At 55.8% G+C, this 25,306-nt stretch overlaps 3 protein-coding genes across 11 annotated transcripts in view; 1 reads left to right on the plus strand and 2 right to left on the minus strand.

Moving 5' to 3' along the window:
• ARHGAP9 (Rho GTPase activating protein 9) overlaps window positions 1–8,234 on the plus strand; it is an 11,899-nt gene extending 3,665 nt beyond the window's left edge. The window contains exons 2-19 of one of the 3 annotated variants that reach the window (XM_070046517.1): window positions 928–995; window positions 1,306–1,639; window positions 1,914–2,137; window positions 3,100–3,324; window positions 3,512–3,625; window positions 3,821–3,925; window positions 4,156–4,217; window positions 4,346–4,436; window positions 4,645–4,785; window positions 4,883–4,981; window positions 5,210–5,351; window positions 5,454–5,561; window positions 5,932–6,030; window positions 6,203–6,280; window positions 6,428–6,481; window positions 6,730–6,864; window positions 7,220–7,325; window positions 7,960–8,234. In XM_070046517.1, the coding sequence (XP_069902618.1) occupies window positions 928–995; window positions 1,306–1,639; window positions 1,914–2,137; window positions 3,100–3,324; window positions 3,512–3,625; window positions 3,821–3,925; window positions 4,156–4,217; window positions 4,346–4,436; window positions 4,645–4,785; window positions 4,883–4,981; window positions 5,210–5,351; window positions 5,454–5,561; window positions 5,932–6,030; window positions 6,203–6,280; window positions 6,428–6,481; window positions 6,730–6,864; window positions 7,220–7,325; window positions 7,960–8,131 (2,357 nt within the window). In that variant the 3' untranslated portion in view covers window positions 8,132–8,234. Of the gene's footprint in view, window positions 1–927; window positions 996–1,305; window positions 1,640–1,913; window positions 2,138–2,929; window positions 2,997–3,099; window positions 3,325–3,511; window positions 3,626–3,820; window positions 3,926–4,155; window positions 4,218–4,345; window positions 4,437–4,644; window positions 4,786–4,882; window positions 4,982–5,209; window positions 5,352–5,453; window positions 5,562–5,931; window positions 6,031–6,202; window positions 6,281–6,427; window positions 6,482–6,729; window positions 6,865–7,219; window positions 7,326–7,959 lie in introns of those variants that run through there. The other 2 variants (XM_030866528.3, XM_070046518.1) reach the window with 2 other exon arrangements.
• A 183-nt stretch (window positions 8,235–8,417) lies between these two features.
• On the minus strand, window positions 8,418–18,998 carry GLI1 (GLI family zinc finger 1). Of its 7 annotated transcripts, XM_060306761.1 has the most exons (13): window positions 18,647–18,998; window positions 15,859–16,047; window positions 15,369–15,495; window positions 15,046–15,138; window positions 14,585–14,780; window positions 14,186–14,330; window positions 13,744–13,833; window positions 13,516–13,653; window positions 13,053–13,202; window positions 12,268–12,432; window positions 11,534–11,764; window positions 10,748–11,015; window positions 8,418–10,326 (listed from the first exon to the last, which is right to left on the minus strand). In XM_060306761.1, exons 3-13 carry the CDS (start codon window positions 15,466–15,468, stop codon window positions 8,582–8,584), a joined length of 3,321 nt encoding a protein of 1,106 aa, XP_060162744.1. In that variant the 5' UTR covers window positions 15,469–15,495; window positions 15,859–16,047; window positions 18,647–18,998; the 3' UTR covers window positions 8,418–8,581. The 7 variants fall into 7 exon arrangements, with proteins under 7 accessions (XP_060162744.1, XP_060162746.1, XP_030722392.1 ...); XM_060306763.1 differs by lacking the exon at window positions 15,859–16,047; XM_030866532.2 differs by lacking the exon at window positions 15,859–16,047 and having other exon boundaries at window positions 15,369–15,516.
• A 2,437-nt stretch (window positions 18,999–21,435) lies between these two features.
• INHBE (inhibin subunit beta E) lies at window positions 21,436–22,974 on the minus strand. Its single transcript, XM_030866938.2, has 2 exons — window positions 22,677–22,974; window positions 21,436–22,426 (listed from the first exon to the last, which is right to left on the minus strand). Exons 1-2 carry the CDS (start codon window positions 22,972–22,974, stop codon window positions 21,669–21,671), a joined length of 1,056 nt encoding a protein of 351 aa, XP_030722798.1. The 3' UTR covers window positions 21,436–21,668.
• Between the last annotated feature and the right edge of the window lie 2,332 nt (window positions 22,975–25,306).

A 25,306-nucleotide genomic window follows, 5' to 3' on the forward strand; every position in this document is an offset into this window, starting at 1 on the left:
CTAAGGAAGACATCACTGAGACAGAATCCCAATACTGGCAGCCTGGGCCTCAAGGCCTCAAATCATGTGTCGGGAGGAGAGCTGGCTCTCTGATGTCACCAAGGGGGTGGGGCACTCCCTACCCAACATCTCCAAAGCCAGACAGAAATCCTCACATCTCGCAGTGGAGAGACTGAGAGAAGGGGAAAAGAGGCGTGGTCAGGTAAGGAGGAAGCACAGGCGTGGGGTTTAAAGCTCTGGCAACCGACAGCGGAGGTCAGTTCCCACCTTCCACCAGGGAGAAGCTAACATTAGTCCCCCATTCACCCCCATAAGCTGTCAAAGCATCCTGTACTACTTGTCCATAGTCCCTGATTCAATTGTAATTAATAAATTTATTATGTCATCAGTTAAGATCTGTCTTTAAGCTTCAAGAAGGCAAGGGCTATGTCTATCTCCTTCCCTTCTCTTATCTCCAGTAGCTGACACTGTTCTTTTTACGCAGGAGGTGCTCAGCCAATCCTTGCTAAGAGCATGAATGAATGAACCCACACACTAAAGTATGGTCCCACCCAAGAGGCTTATGTACAGAGGATCATATCAAGGCTGCTCAGCTCCCCAAAACACATCCTAAATTGAGAGGATGGTATTTTCACCTCTTCCTCAAACTCTGAACCCCTCTGTGTTTCTCCCAGCCACTTTCTCTTTCTCTCCAACTTGGTCTTAGTATTTCTCTGGCACTCTGTTTCTCTGTCTTTGTGTTTTTCTGAATCTGCACAGGAAGTACGCAGTTTTAGGTCTGAGGTGATTGGCAATAGAAACATTGGTGCTTGTGTAAATTTAATAAAGAGTCACACATTTTTGTATCTTTGTCATTCATTAACTCCTGTCTCTTTGCCTGTGTTCTGTCTCAGACCTGATTCTTTCTCCTCATCTTCTTGGGTCCAGCTCAAGAGTCCCACCACCACCCAGGACCAGCTCCTCTTGTCCCTGGATCTTCTGATTGGCCCCAGAAGGTACTTGGAGGAAAATCACCCAGCTAGACCCCTTCCTCTGATTTCCTGCCTTGCTGGTCTCGAAGCCCTGCTGACCACATCCTCTCTCACCTTACTTGCATACTTCCTCATTAGTCACATCAGCCAGGACTTCTCAGCCCCCAAAACCTCTTACTGACCCCCACTCAGGCCCTCTGCCTTACCCTCTCCTCTTACCCCAGGCTTTCTATTCTTCCTCTCTACCCCACACTGCTCTTAGAACCATGTCTCTCTGCCTGCAAGTAGCCACTCCTATCCTTTTCTGGACCTCCCTCACCCCTTTTTCCCATAGGTGACAGTACCGACGACAATGCTATCGAGCGGGTGGTGGCCAAGTACCCGGGGAAACCTAGGGCTGGGGACCCGGAGCCCTTCTCAGGGATCCCAGCTCTGTGCCCTGTACGCCTTCACTTACACTGGGGCAGATGGCCGGCAGGTGTCTCTGGCTGAAGGGGACAGGTTCCTACTGCTTCAAAAGACCAACTCAGACTGGTGGTTGGTAAGGCGCCTGGGAACACCCTCCACCTCTCGCCCCATCTTCATCCCAGCTGCCTCCATGACAGAGGAATTCAGCCCTTCCCAGAGCCCAACAACCATCACCCCCAGCCAATCCCTCTGGACTCCTGGTGAGTAAGTCCTCCCCCGTCACCTTCCTACCTCCCTGGCTTCTGGGAATTATTGGAAAGATCCCCTTCCCCGAAGCTTTTGCTAATCCTCTACTCCTACCCCTCATCCCCACCATGGTGTCCCTATCGCCTCTCCTTCCTAGTCTCAAGCCTTCTACATCTCATGTAATTTTCTACCTGCTCTTGTCTTCCCTGTGAGCCCCCAAGATCAGGGACCCAGCCAAGACCCATGGGGGGACCCTGCCCCCAACTCTTCCCATTTTTCTGTTTCCAGGGCCAAAGTTACTTCCTGGCTCCCTGGAGGAGATGCACCTGTGTCAGGAAACCCCAGGCAGAGCCCAGGCTACATCTGAGCAGCCTCCTCCTCTTCCCCCTAAAATGTGTAGAAGTATCAGTGTTAGCAACTTGAGGCCAAGCCTCCTGAAGCCCTTCCAGGAAGGACCAAGTAGAAGATCCCTTTCCCAGGAAGACTTGCTGACAGACGCCGATGCGAACATGGTGAGTCATAGTGCTTCTTCTGAGCAGTCAGTCAACAGACATTTACTGCTGGGCTTAGTTCTAGGCACATTAGCAAACAGGACAGACAGAATCTCTGCCGTCAAGGGATTCCCATGGGGATAATGAACACATAAATAAGATAGCCCTTGGTACTAAAAAGCACTACCAAGAAGCTAAATGTGGTGGAGGATGAATGTAGTGGTCTAGGAAATGCATCTCTGAGGAAATGACATTTAGTTGAATCTGCATGAGGAGAGACAGCCCTGAAACAAATGAGGAGATGAGAAGGAATTCTAGCTGAGGGACAGCAAGTAGCAAAGATCCTGAGGGTACGTGGAACCTGCAAAATGATAGAGGGACTGAAAGGCCAGCTTAGCTTTGCTTTTGTCTCTCAGCCTCTTGACTCCTGGCCCAGGGCAGGGTTTTTTGCTGCGTCCTGTCTTGCTAGCTCAGGTCACCAGCAAGTTTCCTCTAGAGATGGAACTCCCTTGATCTTCCTGAAGATTCAGCCCCTCCCCTCTCTCTTACTTACTAGTGGGTGAAAAATGGCCCCTCCTCTCTCACACTCCGCTAGCAGGGGCCTCTGACCCCTCTCTGTCTCCTTTTACTCTGGAGGATGTGAGGGTGGGACGCTCCTCTTGACCCCTCCCTCCATACACACGGAAAGCCTGTTCCCCTTTCCTGAGGTCCTCTGGTGGGGGTGGGGTGGGGGAGGAGGGAAGTTGGCAACAGGAAGTGAGGAGAAAAGCAAAGACTGTGAGGGAGGGAGTCAAAAAAAAAAAAAAACAGAAAAAAAAACAGCTGCAGGAGACTAGGGTTTCTTCCTCAGTACCTGGGTCACCCCAGCCAGGAGGTGGTGGTGAGAAAATGGTGGGGGAGAGAGGAGGAGATGGTTAGGAGAGAGAAGATCGGGGAGGGGCTCAGGTAGAATAACTACCTCTTTCTTCCCCCTTTCCTTGCAGGCAAGACCCCAGACCTTCATGTCAGAGCCCCCTGTGTACTGCAACCTGGTGGACCTTCGCCGCTGTCCCCGGTCCCCACCCACAAGCCCTGCATGTCCCCCGCTGCAGAGGCTGGACGCCTGGGAGCAGCACTTGGACCCCAACTTTGGACGCTGCTTCTACATAAATTCGCTGACTGGCTGCAAATCCTGGAAGCCTCCACGCCACACTCGCACCCGAGAGATGGTGAGACCTTCCCTCCTGCTTGTCCCTTGTCCCTTCAATCTCCTTCTTTCCCCTACTGATCCCCAAAGTAGTATGTTTTCTCACTGGGACTCTCAGAAGATCAGACAAATCAAAAAATTGTTAAGAAGGGTGTCGAGAGCCGATTGAGGTGGCATCTGGATGGAGTTTTGCCTTTCCCTCTCCCCAGAACCCTGGCTCCATGGAGGGGCCACAGACCATGAATAAGGACAACGGTGTCTTGCAACCTCAGGCAAAGGACTCAGAATCTGGCACAGGGACGCCAGGACTTTTCGACTCCCAGGTGAGATTCCCGCCCCCCCATCACATGCAGGAAAAGCCATCCTTTTAGACTTTCTCTTTTATGCAAGACATTCTTCTTCAGCACCCCACCACACCCCCTGACTCACACCCCCACATCCGCACCCCTCTTCCCCCTACAGCCAGGGACTCCGAAGTTAAAGTTTCCTCCACCTGTTTCTCCAATCCCCTCCCCCAGGGTTCACCCTCCCTCTGCAGACTCGCCTCCCAGCTCGACCCCTCAGACCAGCCTTCGGCTCTGCAGTCCCCTCGGCCACTGCCGCAGGTCCTGGACGACCCCCATGTAAGTCTCCCGTTTCCTTGTGAACGTGAAGATCCTCCCTGCCCAGCCCCCAGTTCTTGCCCCTTCAGAAAGGTCTTCCTCTTTCTGAGCGTTCTCTGGGTATCCTCTCTTACCGAGCACCGCCCGCTCAACTTTAAAGGACCTCACTCCTGGGAGATCCCCTGGGGAAAGCCATGGTGACTGTGGGGGGCTCTGGGTGGCTTATTGATACCTTTCCTTCCTCTTGCCAGGAGGTGGAAAGGTCGGGCATGCTCAACATGACGAAGATCGCCCAGGGCGGCCGCAAGCTCCGGTGAGAACTGGGAACACAGCAGGGGCGGGGACTGTCGGATTCCGCGGGTAGCGCCAAGTGTTGGGCCCTCGCGGACGCGAATGTAAATGACCTCTGCACTATTATCACTGCCCCCGCCGCCCCTGCAGGAAGAACTGGGGCCCATCTTGGGTAGTACTAGCGGGTAACAGCCTGGTGTTCTACCGAGAGCCACCGCCGACCGCCCCCTGCACCGTCTGGGTGAGTGTGAGGGAGGGGAGCAGCGGGGGGGCACGAGGGGTTCCGGCACAACTTCTACAGGCCTCAGGCCTACCGGGGTGGGGGGGGGGAGGGGGAGGGCACGTCGAGAGGAAGGAGCGCAGCCTCCCGTGTCCTCGCAGTCCACCGGGTGAGAGGGAGGCCGTGAGGGGAACAGCGCCGTGGCTTCAGTTTCTCCCCGGATCGCCAGGGACCGGCGGGTAGCCGACCCGAAAGCAGCGTCGACCTGCGCGGGGCCGCCCTGGCCCATGGCCGCCAGCTGTCCAGCCGCCGCAACGTCCTACACGTGAGCGCTCTCCCGCTCATCCCCGAAGCCCCGCCCGGCCCGAGGGTGCGCCCCCAGTTTCCCTCACGGGTCTCCCGCTGGGCCTCCCTGCTCTTTATGCTCCTTCCCGCTGACTCAAGCCTTTTCCCCGCGGGCCCCTCAGATCCGCACGGTCCCTGGCCACGAGTTCCTGCTGCAGTCAGACCACGAGGCCGAGCTACGCGCTTGGCACTGTGCACTGCGGGCGGTCATCGAGCGCCTGGTGAGATGGGTGGGAGGTGGCAGGACAGTGACCCGGGAGAGGCTTGGGCGGGCAGAAGGAGTGGAGAAGGAACTGTAGGATGTGGGGTGGTGAGGGACAAGGTGGCAGGTAGAGCCCTGGGGTGGGCCTGGGATGTGTGGGACCCCAGCAGCTGGCAAGGGGGGTGCAGATTTCTCTCCTAGCTCTCTTCCAACCTCTGATTCGGCCCATCTTGCTGTGCTGATATAGGATCGAGAGAACCCCCTGGAGCTGCGTCTGTCCGGTTCGGGACCTGCGGAGCTGGGTGAACTGAGCGCGGGGGAGGACGAAGAAGTGGAGTCCGAGCCGGTGTCCAAGCCACTGCTGCGGATCAGCAGCCGTCGGAGCTCCAGTTAAGGGGCAGGCCTGGTGGGCGGGGTCTGGGGGCTTTTCCCTGCTCCTCGGAGCCACAGTGGCGGCTGCTCTCATGCTCAGATTCCACTTGCTTCCGCAGGTCGGTGTCCGGAAGGAGCTGAGCAGAACCGGGTACGAAACAAACTAAAGCGGCTTATCGCAAAGAGACCGCCCTTGCAAACCCTGCAGGAGCGGGGTCTGCTCCGAGGTGAGATGGGCTGGGCCACCTAAGGCCCTTCTTAGTGCCTGCTTTAGTGTTTTTTTTTTTTTTTTTGCTTTAGTGTTTTTGCAAGCACTTTTATTTACATTCCGGATCTCGGCATCAGCCCGTTTCATGGATGAGAAAACTTCAGCGAGGCTCAGAGTAGAGCTTCCCAGAACTAGATCAGCAGACTTCTGAGACCACTGCTTTTCGCCCCTGCAGCTGATTTTTGGGGGGAGGGGGTATACTTCCTTGCCCAGACCTGGAACAGGCAGGCAGGAGAGCCAGCCCAACTTTGGGGTGAAGACCCGTGCTAGAAAGAGCTTTCGTGGGTGACGCTGTCACTGGCTTCCCACCTCACTCTGTGCCTCCCCAGACCAGGTGTTCGGCTGCCAGTTGGAATCACTGTGCCAGCGGGAAGGGGACACTGTGCCCAGCTTTGTGCGGCTCTGCGTTGCTGCTGTGGATAAGAGAGGTCACTTTCCCAGAGACCCCAGAATCTCCCCTTCTAACAGGCCAAGGCCCAGAACTCCCCACCTCCCCCATCCTAGTCTTCCTTCTGCCCTTTTTTCACTCTACCCTCAGATCCCTCACCAGCACACACTTTAGAGCAAGAATCCTTATCTGCTCCCTGCCTTATCTCCTAGGTCTAAATGTGGATGGCATTTACCGGGTGAGCGGGAACTTGGCAGTGGTCCAGAAACTTCGCTTCTTGGTGGACAGAGGTGAGGTGGCTCTGGGCAGGTGTGGTACTAAGAACTTCATGTATCAGAATCACAGGTGGTTCTGAGTGAGGGAGCTGGCAGAAAAGGGACGTCTTCTGTCTTGAGCTACATGTCTTAGTGCTTGATCTCTTCTTATACATGTTGCAGAGCGGGCAATCACCTCCGATGGGAGATACATGTTCCCAGAACAGCCAGGACAAGGTACTTACATGGAGGGCCCTTCAGACCCTTAAAAGTCACCCACATCATCCCTGCTCCCCGTGGATTCCCCCGTGTCCTGCTTCTGGGGGGTTGTCCCCATCCTGATTTCTGCCGTCTTGCCCCACTGTGGACCCCTTAGGCATTCCTGTGGTCTGCCTTAACTGAATCTTTTCCCAAACTCCTGATCTCTCAGTTTCTGGGTCCCTCTGGCCATTTCTGAGCCCCTCTGTACCTCCTTCTCCTTCCAGAAGGCCGATTAGATTTGGACAGTGCTGAGTGGGATGACATTCATGTGATCACTGGAGCCCTGAAGCTTTTTCTCAGGGAGCTACCCCAGCCTCTGGTGCCCCCACTGCTGCTGCCCCATTTTCGTGCTGCCCTTGGTAAAGGATGGGAGCCTTGGGCAATACCCTTGATATGGGGTGGAGGGGAAGTGGGGGGAGCATGAGTGATAAAGAATAGAGTAGAGGTTCCCTTATACTCTTCTGTCCCATCCTGAGCACAGAGATGGAAAATAACTTTCAACTAATGTGCCAACTCCAGTTGTTGTTTTGCTGAGTGTTTAGAGGGCTGAGTTTAAAAGAATTCTAAGGTTGCAGTTGGGCTCAGCAAAAAAGAAAGCTGTGATAGATTAATGATGTCTTCACCGAGCATGGGAAAGAGTAGTGAGTTTACCCACCCTGCCCTAGCACCTTCCCTAACCTCACTCCCATGCCCTTCCCATCACTCTCTCTCTAGCACTCTCTGAATCAGAACAGCGCCTCTCTCAAATACAAGAATTAATAAGCTCAATGCCGAAGCCCAACCATGACACTCTACAGTACCTCCTGGAGCATTTATGCAGGTCAGGAAGACTGAACATCTTTGTTCATGTTGGGAGAGGGTGGGATGGGGCCTGCAGCTGGGACTCTGTGTTCAGATGGGGTGAAGGTAGGGAAACACCTAAGTTTAGTGGGTGATGGAGGAAATAAGCAACCGCTGTGCAGAGCACATATTACCAGAGTCAAAGCCTTTTTGCTCAGTCAGCCTCAAATGGGGAACTGGGGACCAAGACAAGCCCAGGGATGCTGCGAGAGAAGTAAGGAAAATCTCACCCTCTCCCTTCCCTCTGCTTCTTTGTCTTTCACTGGGACAGTAGGGATGACTTATTTGGTGGAGTTGGACCTGGGCAGTGACCTCTGAGAGAGCATAGCCATTTGAATTAAAGCCTCCCAAATTGTGAGCAGAGAGGACTCTAGGGGCAGTCTCTGAAGTTGGGAAGAGGTGGGTGTATCCTAGGTTGTATCTTCAAGTTGTATCCTGAAGGCTTCTCCATTGGTTTCATCTCCGTCCCCCTGGAGGCTCTCTCCTTGATTTTCTTCAGCCGCGGCATGGAGGGATCCCAAAGTGAACTCTTCCTCAAACCTCTGAAGGGTTAGATTTGTTTGCAGTGGCAAGGCTGCTGCCCTATGGCCCTGTCTCTTGGCCTTTGCCCACAGGGTGATAGCACACTCAGACAAGAACCGCATGACCTCCCACAACCTGGGAATTGTGTTTGGACCAACCCTATTTCGACCGGAGCAGGAGACATCTGACCCAGCGGCCCATGCCCTCTACCCTGGGCAGCTCGTCCAGCTGATGCTCACCGACTACACCAGCCTCTTCCGCTGACTGGGGCAAGGTAGAAGAGAAAATGTGTCTCCGGTGATTTCTGTTGGATAGCCTTTGGTGGGGGTTGTTCTGCTTTGAGGATATCCCTTTAAATCCTGTGTCTACCAGATGACTGTCTCCATCTTTGTGAGTTGGACCTGAGGGGTTGGGAAAGGGTGAGGAAGCTTCTCTAAAGAGGGAAGTAGATGGATTAAACCCTGCTTCTCTAGTTCCCTGTCATTACCCCTCCCCCAAGATAACATATAAAGCAGGGCTCTTTCTGATGCAGTTCCTTTATTATCAGGAAACAGTGTCATTATCAAATTCCTCCCCAAATATAGTTAGACTGTGTACAGCCCCAGCCCATACCTCCCATCCCTGGGGTATTCCAGGGGGCTATGGCTCCTCCTCCTGACTCCTTTGTGGGGATGGAAACCCCTTAGGAAATGTGGATCTGTGCTTCCCCACTCCTTAAGCACTAGAGTTGAGGAACTGTGTCTCCCCAGGCAGGGATCCCAGTAAGACACTCATGTTGCCCACAGCCATGTTGGGGGTCCCAGAAGGAGGTGGGGTATGTTCAGAGCTGTCCCTCTGATCGTGGGAGGGGGGAGGACTCAGCCCCTGGGGCTCATCCAGAATAGCCACAAAGTCCAGCTGAGTGTTGTCGAGATCAAGAGAGTCCAGAGGGTTACACACCTGCCCCTCAGGAGGAGGGTACAAGGCTGGGCCCCCTCCCAGCCTGCCCACCTCAGGATGGCCACAGCTGGGGTTGGTGCCCCCTGCCTTGAGGGGCCCATAGCAAGTGGGCAGTGGGGGCAGAAGTCGGGGTGGTGCTGCTGCCCTGTGGGAAGCCTTGTTTGCCCCTACTGCAAAATTTTCATGGCATGGTGAAAGGGTAGGATAGGAGCCTGACTTGTGATTGGGCAAGTTGGGTACAAAGCCAGGTCCATATGTGGCCACTTGTGCCTTGGCAGGGCTCAGGCTAACCTGGGAACCCCCCAGAAACTTGGGACTCTGGTAGAGAGGGTCCTGGACTGGGGGGTCTCCCCTGCCCCCTCCCTCCCACAGCAGCTCCTGTTGAGACTGAACATAATTACACACAAGCTGCGCCTTGAGCTGTCCTGTAGAATGAGTAGGGCACTCAAAATCCAGGCTGGGCCTGGGTTCTGAAGGAAGATAATCAGGAGGTGGCTGGGTATAGGTGCCTGACTGGGGATACTGGGGAGGGGGAGGCTGGGGGAAGTGGGAGAATAGAGGCTGTGAGCGTGGAGGCCCCTCACTGGGGTGGGCATTGAGGCAGGGTGCCAGTCCTGTGGAGTCAGAACCCACTGGACACCCCTGTTCCGGCTTCACCTGCACTTGTCCATAATGTTCAAGACGAGGACACTGGCCGTAGGCTGCAGCTGGAGGCTTGGGGCCTGGGTACAGCCCAGAGTGGGAAGGGAACTCACCCCATGTTTCTGGGGTGGGTTCAGGATAGGAGACCTGCTGGGGACAGGGGTTGGGGCCGTAGTTGGTAGGCGGACCAGGCCCAAGAGGCAGGGAGCCTGGACCTCTAGCTCCATAAGGCTCAGCTGCTGCCCCCTCAGGTCCCCCATATCCCAGAGTATCAGCAGGTGGGAAGTCCATATAGGGGTTCAGACCACTGCCCATCATGGAGGTCCCAACCTCTGGCTCCTCCCGTAGCCCTCTGGTATCCATGGTGACATTCTCAGTGATGCTGGGGGGCTGTGGTGTGTAGACAGAGGTTGGGAGTTGGGGATCAAAGTTCCGTCCTCCTCCTGCCACTGTGGGGGGTGTGTGGACACAACCCAAGCTCTTGAACCGCTGGACTCTGGCTGGCGCAGGGCGGTCTGCAGCCCGGGCCGGGTCACTGGCCCTCCGGGTGACCCCTACATTGGGGCTGTATCCTGGATACTCAGCTCGGCTTCTCCAGGGAGGTGCAGGAAGACCCCCCATCCGATCCAGGCTGGGTGCTGCAGTGGGTGGGGTACCACCTCCCCTGGCTGAAGCATATCTTGCCCGGAGCAGGTAGTGCTGGGCAGGCGTGAGGCCAGGCAGAGAGGATGCCCCGTTCTCTGGTGGGGAACCAGGGGGGAAAGGGGAAGCCAGGGAGGAGCGGCGGCTGACAGTATAGGCTGAGCTGACGCTGCTGGAGCTGCTGCTGCGGCGGTCAAGAGATACTGGGGGGCCCAGACGGCGAGACCCAGGAGTGCCTGCAAGTGATAGGTAGAAAAGGCAGGGGGGCCAGGGAGCCCTCTGAGTCTCACCCTGCCTCCCCCAAGGGATAGCCTTGTCCTGGAATCCCAAGGAAGGCTCCTTAACTCTAACCACTCAGTTTTGTCTCCTCCTTCACCCATGCCCTTTCTGCTTCTGGGTCACCAGGGATTCAGGGTCGCTGTGAACAGTCCTACAGGTTGTACACTGCACAATCGTAGGGGACAGCATTTGCATCGTAGACTTTGTATGTCACAACAATTTTCTGATAGATGGAAGGAAAGCGTCTTGAGGAAGGAGGACGTTTTTCTAATTGTACAAAGGAGCTGTATAGCAGCCCTGAAGGGTGAAGTCCTCCTTCCAACCCCAGGGAAGGTCCAGGTCCCAGCCTAGCAACCACCCCCAACACCCATCTCTCACCGGTGTGGGTCAAGCTGGGCAGTTTGAGGCCCCGGGGCCCTATTGGTCGGAATTGGTGTAGTTGGTCCAGCCTAAGGTTCTCAAGGCGGCGAAGAGTAGACAGACCAGTGCCAGCAATGCAAGGCCCCTCGTCCAAGCTAGACAGGTCCTCAGTGCTGCCCCCTGCATTTCCAGTCATTTCCACACCACTGTCTGTGTTGGCTGCGCTGCCTGCTGGGGAGTGGTCACTGCTGCAGGACGACTGGGCCCCAGGGCTTGGCTGTGGCTTCTGTGGGGAAGATGAAGATGAGGGCTAAGGGTGGCACCCACCCCCCTTCCCCACAGTTCCCTGAACTTGGTGAGTGGCTAAAGCCTGCGTCCCAGTGACTGCTTAAGGGTATGGAGAGGGCCGAGCAAGTGAAAGACGAGGGCCAAAGGTGATGAGAAGAGCCTAGACTACCTTGACTCAAATTTGGGCTCTATGACCTTGAACAATTTCTCTATGCCTGAGTTTCCCTATCTGAAAATGGGGAGAGTAAGTTCCTTTCTCATGAAGTTGTTGTGAGGAGTACGTGAAATTATACAGGCACAAGGCCTAAAATAATATACTAATTCCTATATATGAGTTTGTTGAACCCATGAAGTAGTTAATTACACTAAAATCCCTAGAATTGAGGTAGCCCAAGGAGCAAAACTTGGATAAGAGACTGGGGGACCAGCCACAGAAGAGAGATTTGCACAGTTGGGAGGGGACTAGAAAGATGTCGGCAGGGCAGGTGGGGGTATAGAGGCAGGGGGTTGCCTCACCATGGCACCCTCCGGCACAGCCAGTCTGCTCTCCTCCCTGATGGGGCCTCCGTCCCGCTCCCTCTTGGGCTCCACTGTGGAAAGAGCCGGTGCCCGGGGCAGGGGGCCATCTCCTCGGTGCCGCTTGGTCACGTGGGCGTCAGGACCGTGCACTGTCTTGACATGTTTCCGGAGTGAGCTGGGATCTGTGTAACGTTTGGTGCAGCCAGGGAGCTTACACACATAGGGCTTCTGTTGAATGGAGAGTGAAGACAGCAGGCAAAAGGATCAAAGCGGGAGAATTCAGAAGAAATGGGAAAAAGTGGTGGTAAGTGAGGACGAGGGGGGTCAGGGAGAATGCATAGCACCCAAGGAAATAGGAGAGTAGGGCCCTTGGAGTCAAGGATGAAAGAATCAAGGGGAAGATGAGGAAAACTGACAGCCCAGGGCTGGGAAAGATGAGGGCGTGAACCCAGGTCTGTGAGGCCTCATAAATTCAGGGGTTGAAGGGACCAGGGGGTCTCTTCTAGTTAGAATGTGTCTATTTTAGTTTAGCCCTTTGGCTGGTTAGAGGAGGGGTGGTAAGTGGAAACTCTTGGTTTCAGAAAGACCTTCTTCAGGTGAATTATATGGGTCGGGGGTAGGGGGAACTCACCTCTGTGGAGTGGGTGCTGGGCTAAGGGATTTCTTATGGGGGAACCTCCCCAGTAGGTGGCTTCTTTAAGTGGGGAGGGTCTCTTGAGTGGGGCATTCACCTCATTGGAGTGGGTCCGATTCTGGTGCTTGGCTCGGTCACTGGCATTGCTGAAGGCTTTACTGCAACCCTCGTGTTCACACATGTATGGCTTCTCACCCGTGTGTGACCGCAGATGTGTCTTCAGATTTTCCAGGCGTGAGTATGACTTCCGGCACCCCTCAAACTAGGGGACATGGGGGTCAAAGGATCGCTCTCAGACAGAAGGACATGGAGATTAGTGGAACCCTGAATCTCAAAAGGGACATACATCAGAGAATATAACTCAGGATGGGAGAGCACTGGGGCTTCAGAATTCCCAAAATTCAGGGACAAGGGCAGGCAAGAGCTGGGGGAACAGAAGTAGCTGGAGGAACTCGGCCTGCAGGGACATGGAGCTGAGGCAGCGAGCAGCCCCTGGTCAAACCAGGGCACGTCTCCTGCATGGGGAGCCCAGACTGTCTTAGGAGGGGTCATCCGGGGAGTGTGTATCCTCAGTGCAGGGCTTCCCCATTAGGCAGAGTTCCAGACCCGGTGCCTAGGGCCCACTGTACTTCTAGGGGCCCACAAAAATGTTTTAATTTCTTTTAAAAACAAGGGGAAAAATTAGCTTTTAGGTCCAAGAAAGTGTTCTAATATATAATATCAGTATGTTCATCTTCATACCAACGTAGTCATAAAATACAATTTTTGAATATTTGTTTATGGAGGAAGGGACCTATGGAGGCAAAAGTCAGACTGGGCCCTGCCTTGGTGGGGAGCCCCGATTTAGAAAGGAGCCCTGAGCTTGGGGAGGGGTTGCCTCACCGTGCACTTATGTGGCTTCTCGCCTGTGTGTCTGCGCATGTGCACCACCAGCATGTACTGGGCTTTGAAGGGCCTCAGCTCCCTGGAGCAGCCCCCCCAGTGGCACACAAACTCCTTCCGCTCTCCGTGGATGTGCTCGCTGTTGATGTGCTGAGGGAGAAGATGCAGAGGTTCTCTGTGGTTCCCTATGCCCCTGAGATCCACAACAGACCTTCCCTGGACCTCCCCACCACACCATATCCCTCCATGGCTTCCCATCATGGGGGAAGAAGAGGCAGGAAGAACATCATAGCCCACAGCTCCGTTCTTCCAAGTTTCTAAAACAAAGCTACACCTCCTGAATTTCTGCCTACCCACTGGGCACCCAACCTCTGACCTCCTGCCCTTAGCCTGATTCCACCATGTCCCACCCAGAACGTCCTACAGGCTCCAGCCAGCACTCCTGTTACCCCCTGCGGCTCACATGCACCAGCTGCTCCTGGGAGTCGAATTCCTGACTGCAGCCATCCCAGCGGCAGTCAGTCTCATACACAGAATCGTGCTCAGGCTTCTCCTCTCTCTCCAGGTCTTCCCGCCCATCCAGCATCCCCAGCAGGGGATCCTAGGGTAGGAGAGAAAATCCTAGTGTCACCTGGGTGACAGCTTTTGTTTCGCTCAGGTTGCAGAGGTGAAGCTCCCCGCTCCCCCTTACCTGTGTGCCCGTGGAGTTGGGGCTGCACATATCACCTTCCAAGGGCTCCTCTGGGCGCTTGCTAAGCAGCGCATCCAGCTCAGACTTCAGCTTCCCCGAGGGCAGAGGTGAGGATGGTGAAGGGAGAAGTGAGCAGGAAGAAGGGAGAGCCCAGCCAGGTCTTCCTGCCCTGAGTGCCCCCACCCAAGCATCTGGAACCCCTGGGTTTGGAAGAGACTTCCTCCTTAGACTGCACTGGTGAGTGGGATGGGTGAAAGGTGGGATCTCATTTGGAAGAGACTGATTCAACCCCAAGGAGCGAATCCCAGCACCCACACCCCTTAATTTTTCTGGCACTGAAAACTTTTACGTCCTCTGTTCTTCATTCACCTTTCCTCTGAAAAGTCTACCACCCGCCCACCAGGAACTGAGGGAAATCAGGTGACAATATGAGGACTCTCACCTGGCAAGTTGAGAGGGGTCCCCGGGACTGAGGATGTGGCATCATCCCACCCTGGGTGGGCTCATGGGGACCACAGGGCTGGACCCCGAAGGAAGGCGAGGTCCCTTTTTGGTGATTCATCTGGGGTGAGAATCCCAGAGATGGGCTGAGGAGGAGGAGGAGAGGCAGTTACTTAGGACTATCATCTCAGAAAGCCTCAGGAGTGCTTGAGCTCTTTGGAGGGTTTCTGGAAGACGGTATGGGAAGTGGTTGAGGCAGTCCCAGGGAAGTACTGAGCAGGGCTTCCACGCCTTTGAAGTGATAAGGATTCAAATAGGGTCAGGTGGTTTGGAGGGCTTGAGGCTTTTAATGGGGTTTGGTAGGGCCTTTAGGGGCCTCTTAGCCCGAGGCTGTCTGCACCTCATGGTGCCGATGGAGAGGTGACCATAGGAGCCCCCCGGAGATGCACAGCGTGAGTTGATGAAGGCCACGAGGGAGCTGGGTGAGGTGCGGATAACTGTCTGCAGGTCCAGGCTGGCGTCTGACAGAGGTGAGATGGAGAGAGCCCGCTTCTTGGTCAATTTGACTGCACTCCGGGGAGGAGGAAACAGTGGGGCTGGGGCAGGAAACAGGGGAGATAGATACGGTAAAGGAGCATGTCCCCCATGCATGCAGCCCATGGGTCCTGACTCTCAGCCAGAAGAAATGACACCAGACTCTGCCCTGTTGACCCCATCTGTGACCTCTTGATCATGCTCTGATTCCTTGATCCCATCTCCAAGCATTTCCTCTTCCAAAGTAGATGCCCTGCCCTCCAACTTTCTCCCTCAGGACAAGTCCCAAAGAGGCAGAAAGGAAAGAGATGTTGCCCGAAGCCTCACCCTCCGTGCAGCTGCTGGTCTCTCTGGCTGGCCCGTAACTGTGGGGGCCGGACATGAGGGTGGCCTGGTGGCAGAAGGGCAGACCAGGCAGTCCTAGAAAAGAGATACAGCTGGAATGGGGGTTGGGAATGGAGGACACATAAGGTCTCACCTCGAAACCCCAGGTAAGGCCCGATCCCATATTCCAAGCACCAATGACATGGGGTCTCAGATCTTTTTGTATATGGGAAACTGGCATGGGGCCGGCAATAGACGAGGGATCCCTGGGACTGGGTGAGAGATCTGCCAGTCATCAAGGTCCGGGGATCGGTGTACGCACTGACCTTCTGTCCCCATGCTGGGGGCCCCCTGACTGGGGAGGGGCCGGAGACAGCAGGGCTCGCCATAGCTACTGACTGGCGGTGGGGTCATCGAGTTGAACATGGTGTCTCAGAGGAGAGTGTGGGGACACTGCAGGAGGGGAAGGGAGATCTGCAAGTTATAAAGGCAGGAGAGAAATATGGAAGGTCAGGTAACTAAGTCAGGTGCCGAACCCTGGGCAGAGCACCTCCAAGACATCTGCCGTGGGAAATCAAGTTGAAGTGAGCTTCACTCAGCCAGGGGACGGTAAGGAGAGAAGTCCCATAGAGGTAGAGGCAGTCTTGGGGATCTTTGTGGGAACCAGGTGGGAGCTTTGCCTGGGTGGTGTGTGTTTGTGTGTGTGTGTGTGTGTGTGTGTGTTTTATACCATGGGCCCTCTGTTTCGTCTTGTTCTGACCATGGGCCAGCTTTGAGGGGGTGGGATGGGGGAACTCAGGAGGAGGAGTGACTGACCTCAGGCACTGGGCTGGCTGCTCAGCCTGAGCCCCTCTCCCTTTCTTCATTTGTTGCTCGCTGCCTAGGGACAGCCCGTCTACAACCTCTCCAGTGTCCAGCAGAGGGAGCCCTCGCCACAGCCCACAGAGGCTGACGGGGCCAGGAGGGAGCCCAGAAGATCTGTCCTTTCCTTTCTAAGGCAGAAAACTGGGTGGAAGGGGATAAAGTTTCTGAGGAGAGCCTCCAGGGTCTGTTGGGTACAAAGGATGGAAGCTGGTGTTATTCAGGGGTGGTTTGAATCTGGGCGCCCGCCTAACTCTTTTGGTCTGTTTTGCGGGAACGGGAAAGGGGCTGTGAGGGAAAACTTTGGGAGAATACACAGACACACAGACACACACACACACAAGTCATCCATTGGAGAGGAGTAGTGAGGGAGAAGAGGGTGCCGCTGTCCGCTTTTCTCCTCAAACTCCAGTTTTTACTCCACCCCGGGTTTTCCGGTCTCCCAGGACTGAGGGTGGGGTGGGGCGGGGTAGGGTGGAGAGCGACAGGGAGCGGGCCGGCCGGCGCGGTGGGTGATCCCAGGATGCTGGGATTTAGGGTGAGGGCGGGGGTAAGATGGGGAGCGCAACCCGGACCCCATGACCCAGCCCGAGCCCCGCAGCCTGGGCTGTACTCTTCCTAACTCCTCCTTTACCAGTAGAGATCCGGATCCTGCAACCAAGACCTCCCAACTCGACCTTGGCACTACTTTGGGGGGGGGGCACAGCTGGCTGGCAGCTGGATGGGGGGACACTTCTCCCGCCTCTTTCCTCTATGACTCACCCAGGGGAAGGAGGCGGGGGCTAGCAAACGACCCCCCCAAAACTAAAGAGACTCCCCCAAACATGCCTACTCAGACATCTTCCTGCCCCACTGCCCAGCCATAGGGGAGGCCGAGATGGAAATTGGGCGACATCCCTCCTCACCCACGCGTGCCACAGCCCACCCACGTCTCCCCTTCACATTAGTGAAAGGAAGATTTCGCCAACTTTTCCAGCTTCAGAAAATTAAGTTTTTCTGGGGTGTGGATGAGAGCGCAGGATGGGGCAGGGAGCTCCAGGGTTCCCTTGCTGGAGCCCTGAATCATCCTCTGTGTCTCCCAATTTTCCAGAGTCCCCCCTCGCACCCCCGCTCCCCAACTCCCAGGAGTCGGCCCCGCCCCCCTTCTCCCGGTCCCGCCTTCCCCGCCCCCGTGCCTCCTCGGCCCACCCAAGTCGCCGCCGCAGGCTCTGGCTGCAGACGGCTCCGCTTCCCCCGCCCGCCCCGGGAGCCCAGTGGAGCGAGCTGCAGCGGAGTGGAGGGAGGGTGGACTGAGAGGCGGGACACATTCTTCCCTCGTCCCCTCAGTGCATCCAGAGAGCTGGCATTGGCGCCCGTGGGGGGGGGGGCACTGTTGGAGAGTGGGAGACCCCTTGGTGGGGTGAAAAAGAAGAATCCAGAAACTACAGGGAGAGAAAGTGACTAGGGTAAATAAAATAAGGTGTGTCGGGGAGGGGGAGGGGCCAGGACACCTTAGGTTCCCGGGTATCCCAGCTAGCTTCCCAAGGGTTAACCCCTCCAGACCCCCGGGAACCCCCTAGTGACGTCAAAGGCGGGGTCTGTGCTGCCTGGCAGGGGATGCCTGGGAGATAATGGGGGGGGTCTCTGGACCCCGCCCCCCAAGGAAAACCCACCCTTATTCCGGCCCTTACAACTCCCCCCCCCCCCCGGGAAACTGCGCTGCCTTCTCCCTCTACTGGACCGTAAAGACCTATCCTACGAAGACCGCAGTTCTCCAGCGCCCTAAAACCTTCAGTCCCCAGTGTCTATAGGATCCCCTTTCCCTAATCCTGTCCCCAAAGCTAGCTGCCCAGGACGGATTGTTTCGGGGTCATGGGGCCTGAAAGAGGCTTCAGAGCGGGGAGCAAGGGCAGGCAGGGTGGTCTGAGCCAGAGGAGGGGCCTCGGTCCCCAGCTCCCGTTCGGGAGGGGGGCCAACGGTGATGCACAGGCAGGCAGTGGCCAGTGGTCCCGCCCCATCCCAGTAGGGGTCTCCCTGTGGCTGGCCCCAGCTGCCCTGGTGGTCCTGAGGTCAGAGGGTCAAGACAAGGTCTCCTCAGCTCCTCCTTAGCACCCTGCCCACAGCCATTGGGACCCAGGAGTCCAAATTCCTTGGGGAGTCTTCCTAGGGCCTAAACTAGAGACTGACTCCACCAGCCCCCTTCCTACTACAGAAGACAATTCTTTTTCCCCCAAATACATGCACCAGCAAGCACATCTGTCACAAGACAGGTCAGAGCTTTAAGCCCAGCTGCCCCCCAGTGGTTTTGTCACCTCACACACCCTATCTAGGAGACTCTCCGTAGCTGTTCCCTCCTTTCAGAAACACTGATGTCTTCCTGCCCTGCGCTCACAATCACACCTGGAGTCCCCTTTCTACCACGCAGACCTCCAGCTAACCGTCCTTCCAACCTCTTCATCCCAACCTCATTAAAGTGAGATGTTCCTAACATGTGGGAGAGGCGGAGACAAACAAAGAGATCCACGGTTGCCTGAGACAGAGACACACAGACTGTCAGAAGAAAAAAAATACAGAGAAAGGGAGATACATTTGAAAAAACTCTCCAAACTTTCTAATATCTTATCCCAGGCTCTCCCACTCTTATTTTGCCTCTATGCCCTAGGTCTCCCGCCTTGGCTGGGCAGTGTCCCTTGCAAGTAGAGCATCCCCTCAGGTCCCTTCCCCCACCGCTCCCAGGTGGTCCCCCTCCTGCCCCCCTTCTCACCTCCGTCTGGGCGCAGGGCTCGGGATGCGCGGTCCAGGGCTGGAGTCTGGGCTGGGGGGTGTGCGGTGGGGAGGGGGGGCGGACAGGGCTACAGCAGCGCAGCCTCAGGGCCACCCCCACCCCCCAACCTGGCCCCCAGCCCTCCAGCCGGCCCAGCCCGCCGGGCCGCGAGCCGGGACCACCCGCGAGAAGCGCAAACTTTTTTTTCCCTTTTGCAAAAACTTTTTCTCCAGCCGCTGGCGCGCCGCCGCTCTTCCCGCTCGCCCCTCACCTCCCTCCTATTTCCCTCCCTCTTGCCGTTCCGGAGGATGAGGCGGGGTAGCTGGAAGCAAGAGAGGGGGTGCCGGGCTTATTGCACCCCCAGGACCCCCAGGATCCTCCCCCTCCCTTGAGGCACCCTATACTGCCTAACACCCCCCCCCCCGCGCTGAACATGCTGCTGGTAGTGGGCAGTAAATCCCGGCGTGGATCCCTGGATCGGCTGCCTACGAAGAGGCCCTGAATCAGAGCCAGAAAAAACAAATTGAGAAATATATTGGGGGGCGGAGGGGTGACGAAAAAACTCACCCGAGAAAAATAATATTGGAAGTAGGGTCGTCGACTTTAGTTGGTGCTAACTGAGCATTCCATAACTATCCTGTAGTTTTTCTGCCGGCCTCACCCTTTGGATAGAACATGAAGGGGTTGGGACAGATTTGGGGTGGAAACAGGATTGGGATAAAGTTGGGTTGGGAGCCCTGGGCGGAAGGTGAGGGGTCCATGGAGCATAAAAGGGAGGAGCAGCGGCTGAGGCTCTGGGTACAGCGCAGGGCCTGTGTTCACAAAGGTGCTAAGGAGCCCTGAGACTGAAGCACTGTTCCCGGAGAACTCCTACTTTCCTTCATCTCGGAGTTCTGGAGACTGGGGCCACCTCTGCACCTCTACGCGGCACTCTTTCTTTCTGCTCTTCAAGGCTGTCTGCTCCCTCTGCTGGTCTTTCTGGCACATGACACCTTCTTCGAGTCTGACTGGAGGCAGGGGAGACTGGGGAAGTGAAGGAGTAGGAGGCTTAGGTCCCCCCACCAAAGCCCAGCTGGGAGCCCATGCAGGGGTTGCATAAGCCCAAAGAAACAGAGGGGCACACCGGCAGAGGCTGCTACTGCAGAGTGGTAGTGTCTGATAGGGGAGTGCCCTGTCCCTTTGGACTTGTGTTGCCATGGTTACCGGATGCAGGGGAAGGGGCAGCTATTTTAATCTCTCTGAACTTTCTTTATGAGAAAGGGGAGAAGGCATGGTGGGGGAAAGGAGCCCCTTCTTTTTCTGTCACCCCTCAGATAGCCCTCCCACATCCTAGCTCTGCTTCCAAGAACCACGCCTCCTTGGGTCTGAAGAGTCAGTCAGTTAACTGTTCAGTGTGAGGGTCAAGGGGAAAGGTGAAGCTAGGAAGAGGTCTGAGGCCTGACAAATATATGTATTAACTGTGGGAGGACAGATAAGGAGCCCTATTTTAGCCTCCCTCCCCCACATGACTTTGACCCAGACAGTTATACCCAGAGGGTCAGGCAAGATCAATGGTAACTGGAGAAGAGACCTTACACATGCCCCTTCCAGGGAGCTCTTTTTTTTTTTTTTTTAAATTTATTTTTGGTTGTGTTGTGTCTTTATTGCTGCTCTCAGGCTTTCTCTAGTTGCAGCAAGCAGGGGCTACTCTTCGTTGCAGTGCGCGGGCTTCTCATTGCAGTGGCTTCTCTTGTTGCGGAACACATGCTCTAAAAGCGCATGTGTAGTTGTGGCACACGGGCTCAGTAGTTGTGGCACGCGGGCTCTAGAGCACAGGATCAGTAGTTGTGGCACACGGGCTTAGCTGCTCTGCGGCATGTGGGATCTTCCCGGACCCCACCGTATCAAACCCGTGTCCCCTGCATTGGCAGGTGGATTCTTAACCACTGCGCCACCAGGGAAGTCACAGGGGAGCTCTTTAGAGCGCATTGCTTTCTCCTCCCCACCCAGGACTCTAGATCAGCAATTCTCAAACAATTTGGCTTCAATGTCCCTTTATATTCTGAAAAATTACTGAGCTTTTGTTTATGTGATTTATATCAATTTACCATATTAGAAATTAAAACTGAAAAAAAAGTTTGTAACACAAGAATACACAAGCACACATCCCATTAACAAAGATGTCAGAAATGTGATGTAATCTCATGTCCTACAGTCTCTGGAAAACTCCACCGTAGGCTGTGGAGATATTGAAAATTAAAAAGGCATATAACATCTTAGTTTTATTATGAAAATAGTTTTGACTACATGAAAGGGTCTCAGAGACCTCCTGGAGGTTCCCAGGCCACACTCTGAGAACAATTGCTCTGGACCATCATCCCAGCCCTTCTTTATGACTCACACTTGTTGATTTTTTTTTCCTCATTTTTATTAGGAAAGTATAAACATTTGCCTCCCTGATGGGTCCTGCCCCCCCCCCCAAGAAAAACCAGAGAACTTTTCAGGCTCAGCACTCCTCTCTCTGGACTCCCATTTCCGGGGCTCTCCCAAACACCTCCCGTCAGCCCCTTTCCCAGCTCCCTCTTGAGCCTCCCTTCAAGCACTTCCACAGCCCTTACACTTGGCCAGCCTGTTTCCCCCAATCCCAAGCCCAGTGGGCCCTTGGTCTGCTTCTTCCTTCCCTCACTTGAGGACTTTCCTCTGGAGAGACTAAGTGATTTTCCTCTGCCTTCTCCTTCCCACCCTCCCTCCCTCACCTCTGCCATCTTCTCAGATGGCTTAGGGTAGGAAATCATACTTTCTGGGTAGACTCCTTTAGAGGACACACTTTCCCCATCTCCCCACACATCAACCAGCCTGGGATGTGCCAGAGTTTGGACAAGAAAGTGCCCATTTGGGTCCCAGAGGGGTCAACCCATTCATATTGCCAGGTGACCCACTGGATGAAGGTATGGGTCAGGAATCTGATGCCTCCAGACACAGATGCCCTTTGCCTAGGAACCCCTAGTTTGATCTCTTCACTCCAAACCCCCAGGTCCTCTCGCTAGCTGCAGCCACAGGCCTCTACCACCATATCTGGCACATCTGTCTTGACCACGTTGCCATCACGGTCAAGGTAGAGGAGAGAGAGAGGCCTTCGGGCAGTAGGGACACAACAGGAAGTACCCAAGGGCCAAGGGTTGTTGGCCTTGAGGAGGCTGAAGACAGCAGAATGGAAGGAGGCAGCAATGCCTGGGCTGCCAGCCAGGTGCGGGGGACACTGCCCACTGCAGTAATTCAGCTGGTACCCCTCAGGCTGCAGGATCCAGTCCCGCCATCCCAGTTCCTGGAAGTCTACATAATGGTCTCGCCTACAGCATAAGGGGGTCTCAGGCTCACAGCTGGGGGTCCTCCTCCTGGCCCGGCCTGCTCCAGGCTCTTTGGGCCGGGTCTTCAGCTCCAGGAAGGGCCGCTGCTCTCCCGCTGTGTCCAGGAGCTGCTGAGTTTGGGGGGCAGCTGTGCTGTTGCCTTCTAGCGGTCTGCAGTCCAGTTGGAGTTTCAAGACACCAGACTCCTCATGCCTCAAGCCACTAGAGGGCAGAGTCAGGGCGTGCCAGCCCGGGGCCGTCAGTTGGTGCTCAGCCAGGAGGACGTGGGACCCTCGGCGTCTCCTCCTAGGGCCCCATCGGAAAATCCTCAAGGAAAGAGTGCCAGGAAGGGTGGGAAGCACGTGCAGCCAGAGGCGAGCGTGGTACAGGTGGTGGGACCGAGGCGTGGACAGGTAGAAGGTGAGCGTGGAGCTGCAGGTGGAGGTGGAGGAGTCTGCCGGGAAGATGGAGAAGGGACTGAGGACTGCAATCGGAGATGTGCTGTCCCCTGACGCTCCCGCAAGCCCTGCCAGCTGCTCCCCCTAGCTCCCACCTTTAGAGGAAGCAGGGACTCCGAGGCCAGTCCTGCTCCAACTCTTCCTCTTCCTCCTGTGCCGCGCTCCCTCTGCTTCTGCTGTCGCTGTCATTCTCCCCTCCCTTCTCCCTTTCCCCGCCTGCTCTCTGCCTGTCTCTCCCTCACCCACCTGTGATGGCAGCAAAGCTGATGACCTGCTCCCCATTCGCTGGAACCACACTTCCCCGCTGCAGTCTCCGGAGGGCTCTGGTCAGCACTGCCTGGGGTAGAGGATGAGTTATTATGGGACGACCGGTCAGGTGTAGCCCTTCGAGGATCTGCTGCTTGGCTAGCTCAAGGACCAGAGCTCTTTCTGCTTGGGGTGCCAGTGTGGGGCCTCCACAGGAGGGACACACAGACCCTGCCCTCTGTGCCCACACCAGTGCCCACAGCAGCACCAGCTGGAGCTGGACATCAGAGAGTCCCATGCTCCTGGTGAATGGCCCTGGGTCAGTCGGGAGCCTCGGATGGCTGTAGCTCCTTCTGTTGAGTCTGGTTGCGTGGAGGCCAATGAGGGCACGGCGGCAGCAGACAGCAGTGCCACACCTACCCTTGGCCAAGGGTAGAGCCACCTGTCTTCTGTTGCCTGGGACTCAGGAAGGCAGACAGTGGACGCTCCGATGGGTAGCTATGTTCAGTGTAGTCTGCCAGTTTGACCCTCACAGCTCATGTCTGGCTACTGACTGGGGCCTCTCTAGAGCCAGCAGCCTAGGGCTCCCTCACCTAGTGGTCAGCAGGCAGACCTACCCTCTGAGCCCCAGGATTGGCCAACTGTGCTGCCCATCAGGTCCCTGCAGGGGGTGGAGGTTCCCCCCTGGAGCTCAGGTTTCACCATCTGGCCCTGGTCACGGAGCTTGAGGCAGGGGTATGGGGGTGGGGGGGCTATGTGGACACGCATGATGCAAGAAGGAGGATGATTTCACATGCTCAGTCCCCAAGGTCTGGGGCTCGGGGGAGGGAACTCCATACGAGCAAGGTGGGAAGGGCAGTTTCCCCCATACCTACAGTCTGTCTAGCTTGCCCATCCACCACTGCTGCAGCAGTTTCCATGAGGCAGCTGGGAATCCCAGTGGTTATTTCTCTGGGCTGGAAGGTGAACTCTGGTCTTTTTATTTCTAGCAATGGGGCTGGGACAGTGGTGAGAGGCTGGGGGTGGGAGGAACGGAGTCCTCTTGCCCAGGCCAAGGTGGCAGTGCCACGGGGCACAGAAGTCACCCCCTGACCTTGCCTGTGCTGACCGCCCAGAGTCCAGTTGGACTGGAGCACAGTGTGGACGAGGGCTGGAGCATTGGTGTGTGGGGGGGAGTAGCATGTTACTGTGATGTCTGGGGAAACCTAGAGAGGTGGGGGTAGTGGTGATGCAATCTTACAGCAGGGCAGAGTCCATCAAGGATGGCAGAGGGGCATGGGAGTTGGAAGGGCCTGTCCCCAGCTGCTGGTTCTCTTTCAGGGCACTGTAAGAACTGCCCAGATTTGGGATATCCTAGAAGTGCTGCCAGCCTCTGTTCATGGTGGTGGGAAATGGAAGGTTTATGGACTTTTTCTTTTTAATTAATTAATTTATTTTTGGCTGCATGAGGTCTTTGCTGAGTGAGGAGGCTACTCTTCATTGCAGTGCACAGGCTTCCCATTGCGGTGGCTTCTCTTGTCGCCAAGCACGGGCTCTAGGCACGCGGGCTTCGTAGTTGTGGTGCATGGGCTTAGATGCTCGGCGGCATGTGGCATCTTCCCGGACCAGGGATTGAACCCGTGTCCCCTGCACTGGCAGGCGGATTCTCAACCACCGTGCCACCAGGAAGCCCAGGTTTATGGACTTTTAAGAACAAAGCATGACCAGTACAGCAACCTTAGTCCCAGCCCCAGCCCTCCTTACCACACTGCTCGCTGGCTTTAAATGGCCTAACCAAGGCCTCATGCCAGCCTTTCTCCCTGTGCTCAAGTCTCTTCAAGAAGCTGGGAGGAAGTGAGTGTGATTTGGAAATGTGCCCCTATTCCAATTTATTAGTCTCCCCACTATTCAGCCAGTGGGGGCTGTCAAGAGAGACTGCTAGATCTGGCACAGGGGGAGAGGTGGTGCCTTGTGGGCTAGGGCTCAGTACCACCAGTGTCCACCATGTGGCAGTGCTGAGCCACTGGACAGCAGCAGGCTTGGCGCTGACCAGCTTCCCAGGGAAGGGGCTGCTCTGGGGAGTGGAGAGATTCAGAGCACTTCCCAACCTCTTACTCTGGGGACCCTGCCTCTACACCAGAAGACAGAGAAGCTGGTCCCTCAGCTCTCTCCCCTCGCCACTGCTGGAGAGCAGAAGCTGTCGTCAGGACCACATCACTGCTAACTTCGATTTGGTTTTGGATCTCATCGCTGCTGACACGTGGCAATGGAGCGTGGTGATGGGTGCCAGGCTCTTCCTAGAAACTTAGGGCACCTGTGGTGGGGAGGGGGCCAATGAGACTTTTAGATGCTCCTCGCCACCCTAGGTCTTGAGTCATATTCAAGCCCATCTGTCCCGGGCTCTCCCCAGCTCCCTCTCTATCCTGAGTGACAGCCCTCTACCCCCTGGGGTCTGGACCACAGAACTGCAAAGCAGAGGTTTCTGCCCATGGTGTCTCAGAGGGCTTATCTGTGGGTGAGCCTGAGTCAAGCAAAGCAAGAGGAAGTGGCTGCAGGAGTCATTGACCCCATCTCTCCCCTTCCCTCTGTGTCAGATGCCCCCAATTTCCAGCTCTTCCTACCCTCTTTCTGCTGTGCCTGGCCTGCCCCTA

The sequence above is a fragment of the Globicephala melas genome, chromosome 10 (genome assembly GCF_963455315.2).
Source record: "Globicephala melas chromosome 10, mGloMel1.2, whole genome shotgun sequence".
Taxonomy (NCBI): domain Eukaryota; kingdom Metazoa; phylum Chordata; class Mammalia; order Artiodactyla; family Delphinidae; genus Globicephala; species Globicephala melas.

Coding starts and splice junctions, on each gene's coding strand:
- INHBE (XM_030866938.2), bottom strand. CDS start 22,974: ATGGGACTCTCTGATGTCCAGCTCCAGCTGGTGCTGCTGTGGGCACTG. Junction 22,427..22,676: donor CAGCTTTGCTGCCATCACAG/GTGGGTGAGGGA, acceptor TCTTCCCGGCAG/ACTCCTCCACCTCCACCTGC.
- GLI1 (XM_060306763.1), bottom strand. CDS start 15,468: ATGTTCAACTCGATGACCCCACCGCCAGTCAGTAGCTATGGCGAGCCC. Junction 14,331..14,584: donor CTCTCCATCGGCACCATGAG/GTGCAGACAGCC, acceptor CCTCCTCCTCAG/CCCATCTCTGGGATTCTCAC. Junction 13,203..13,515: donor CCCAGGAGCAGCTGGTGCAT/GTGAGCCGCAGG, acceptor CTTCTCCCTCAG/CACATCAACAGCGAGCACAT.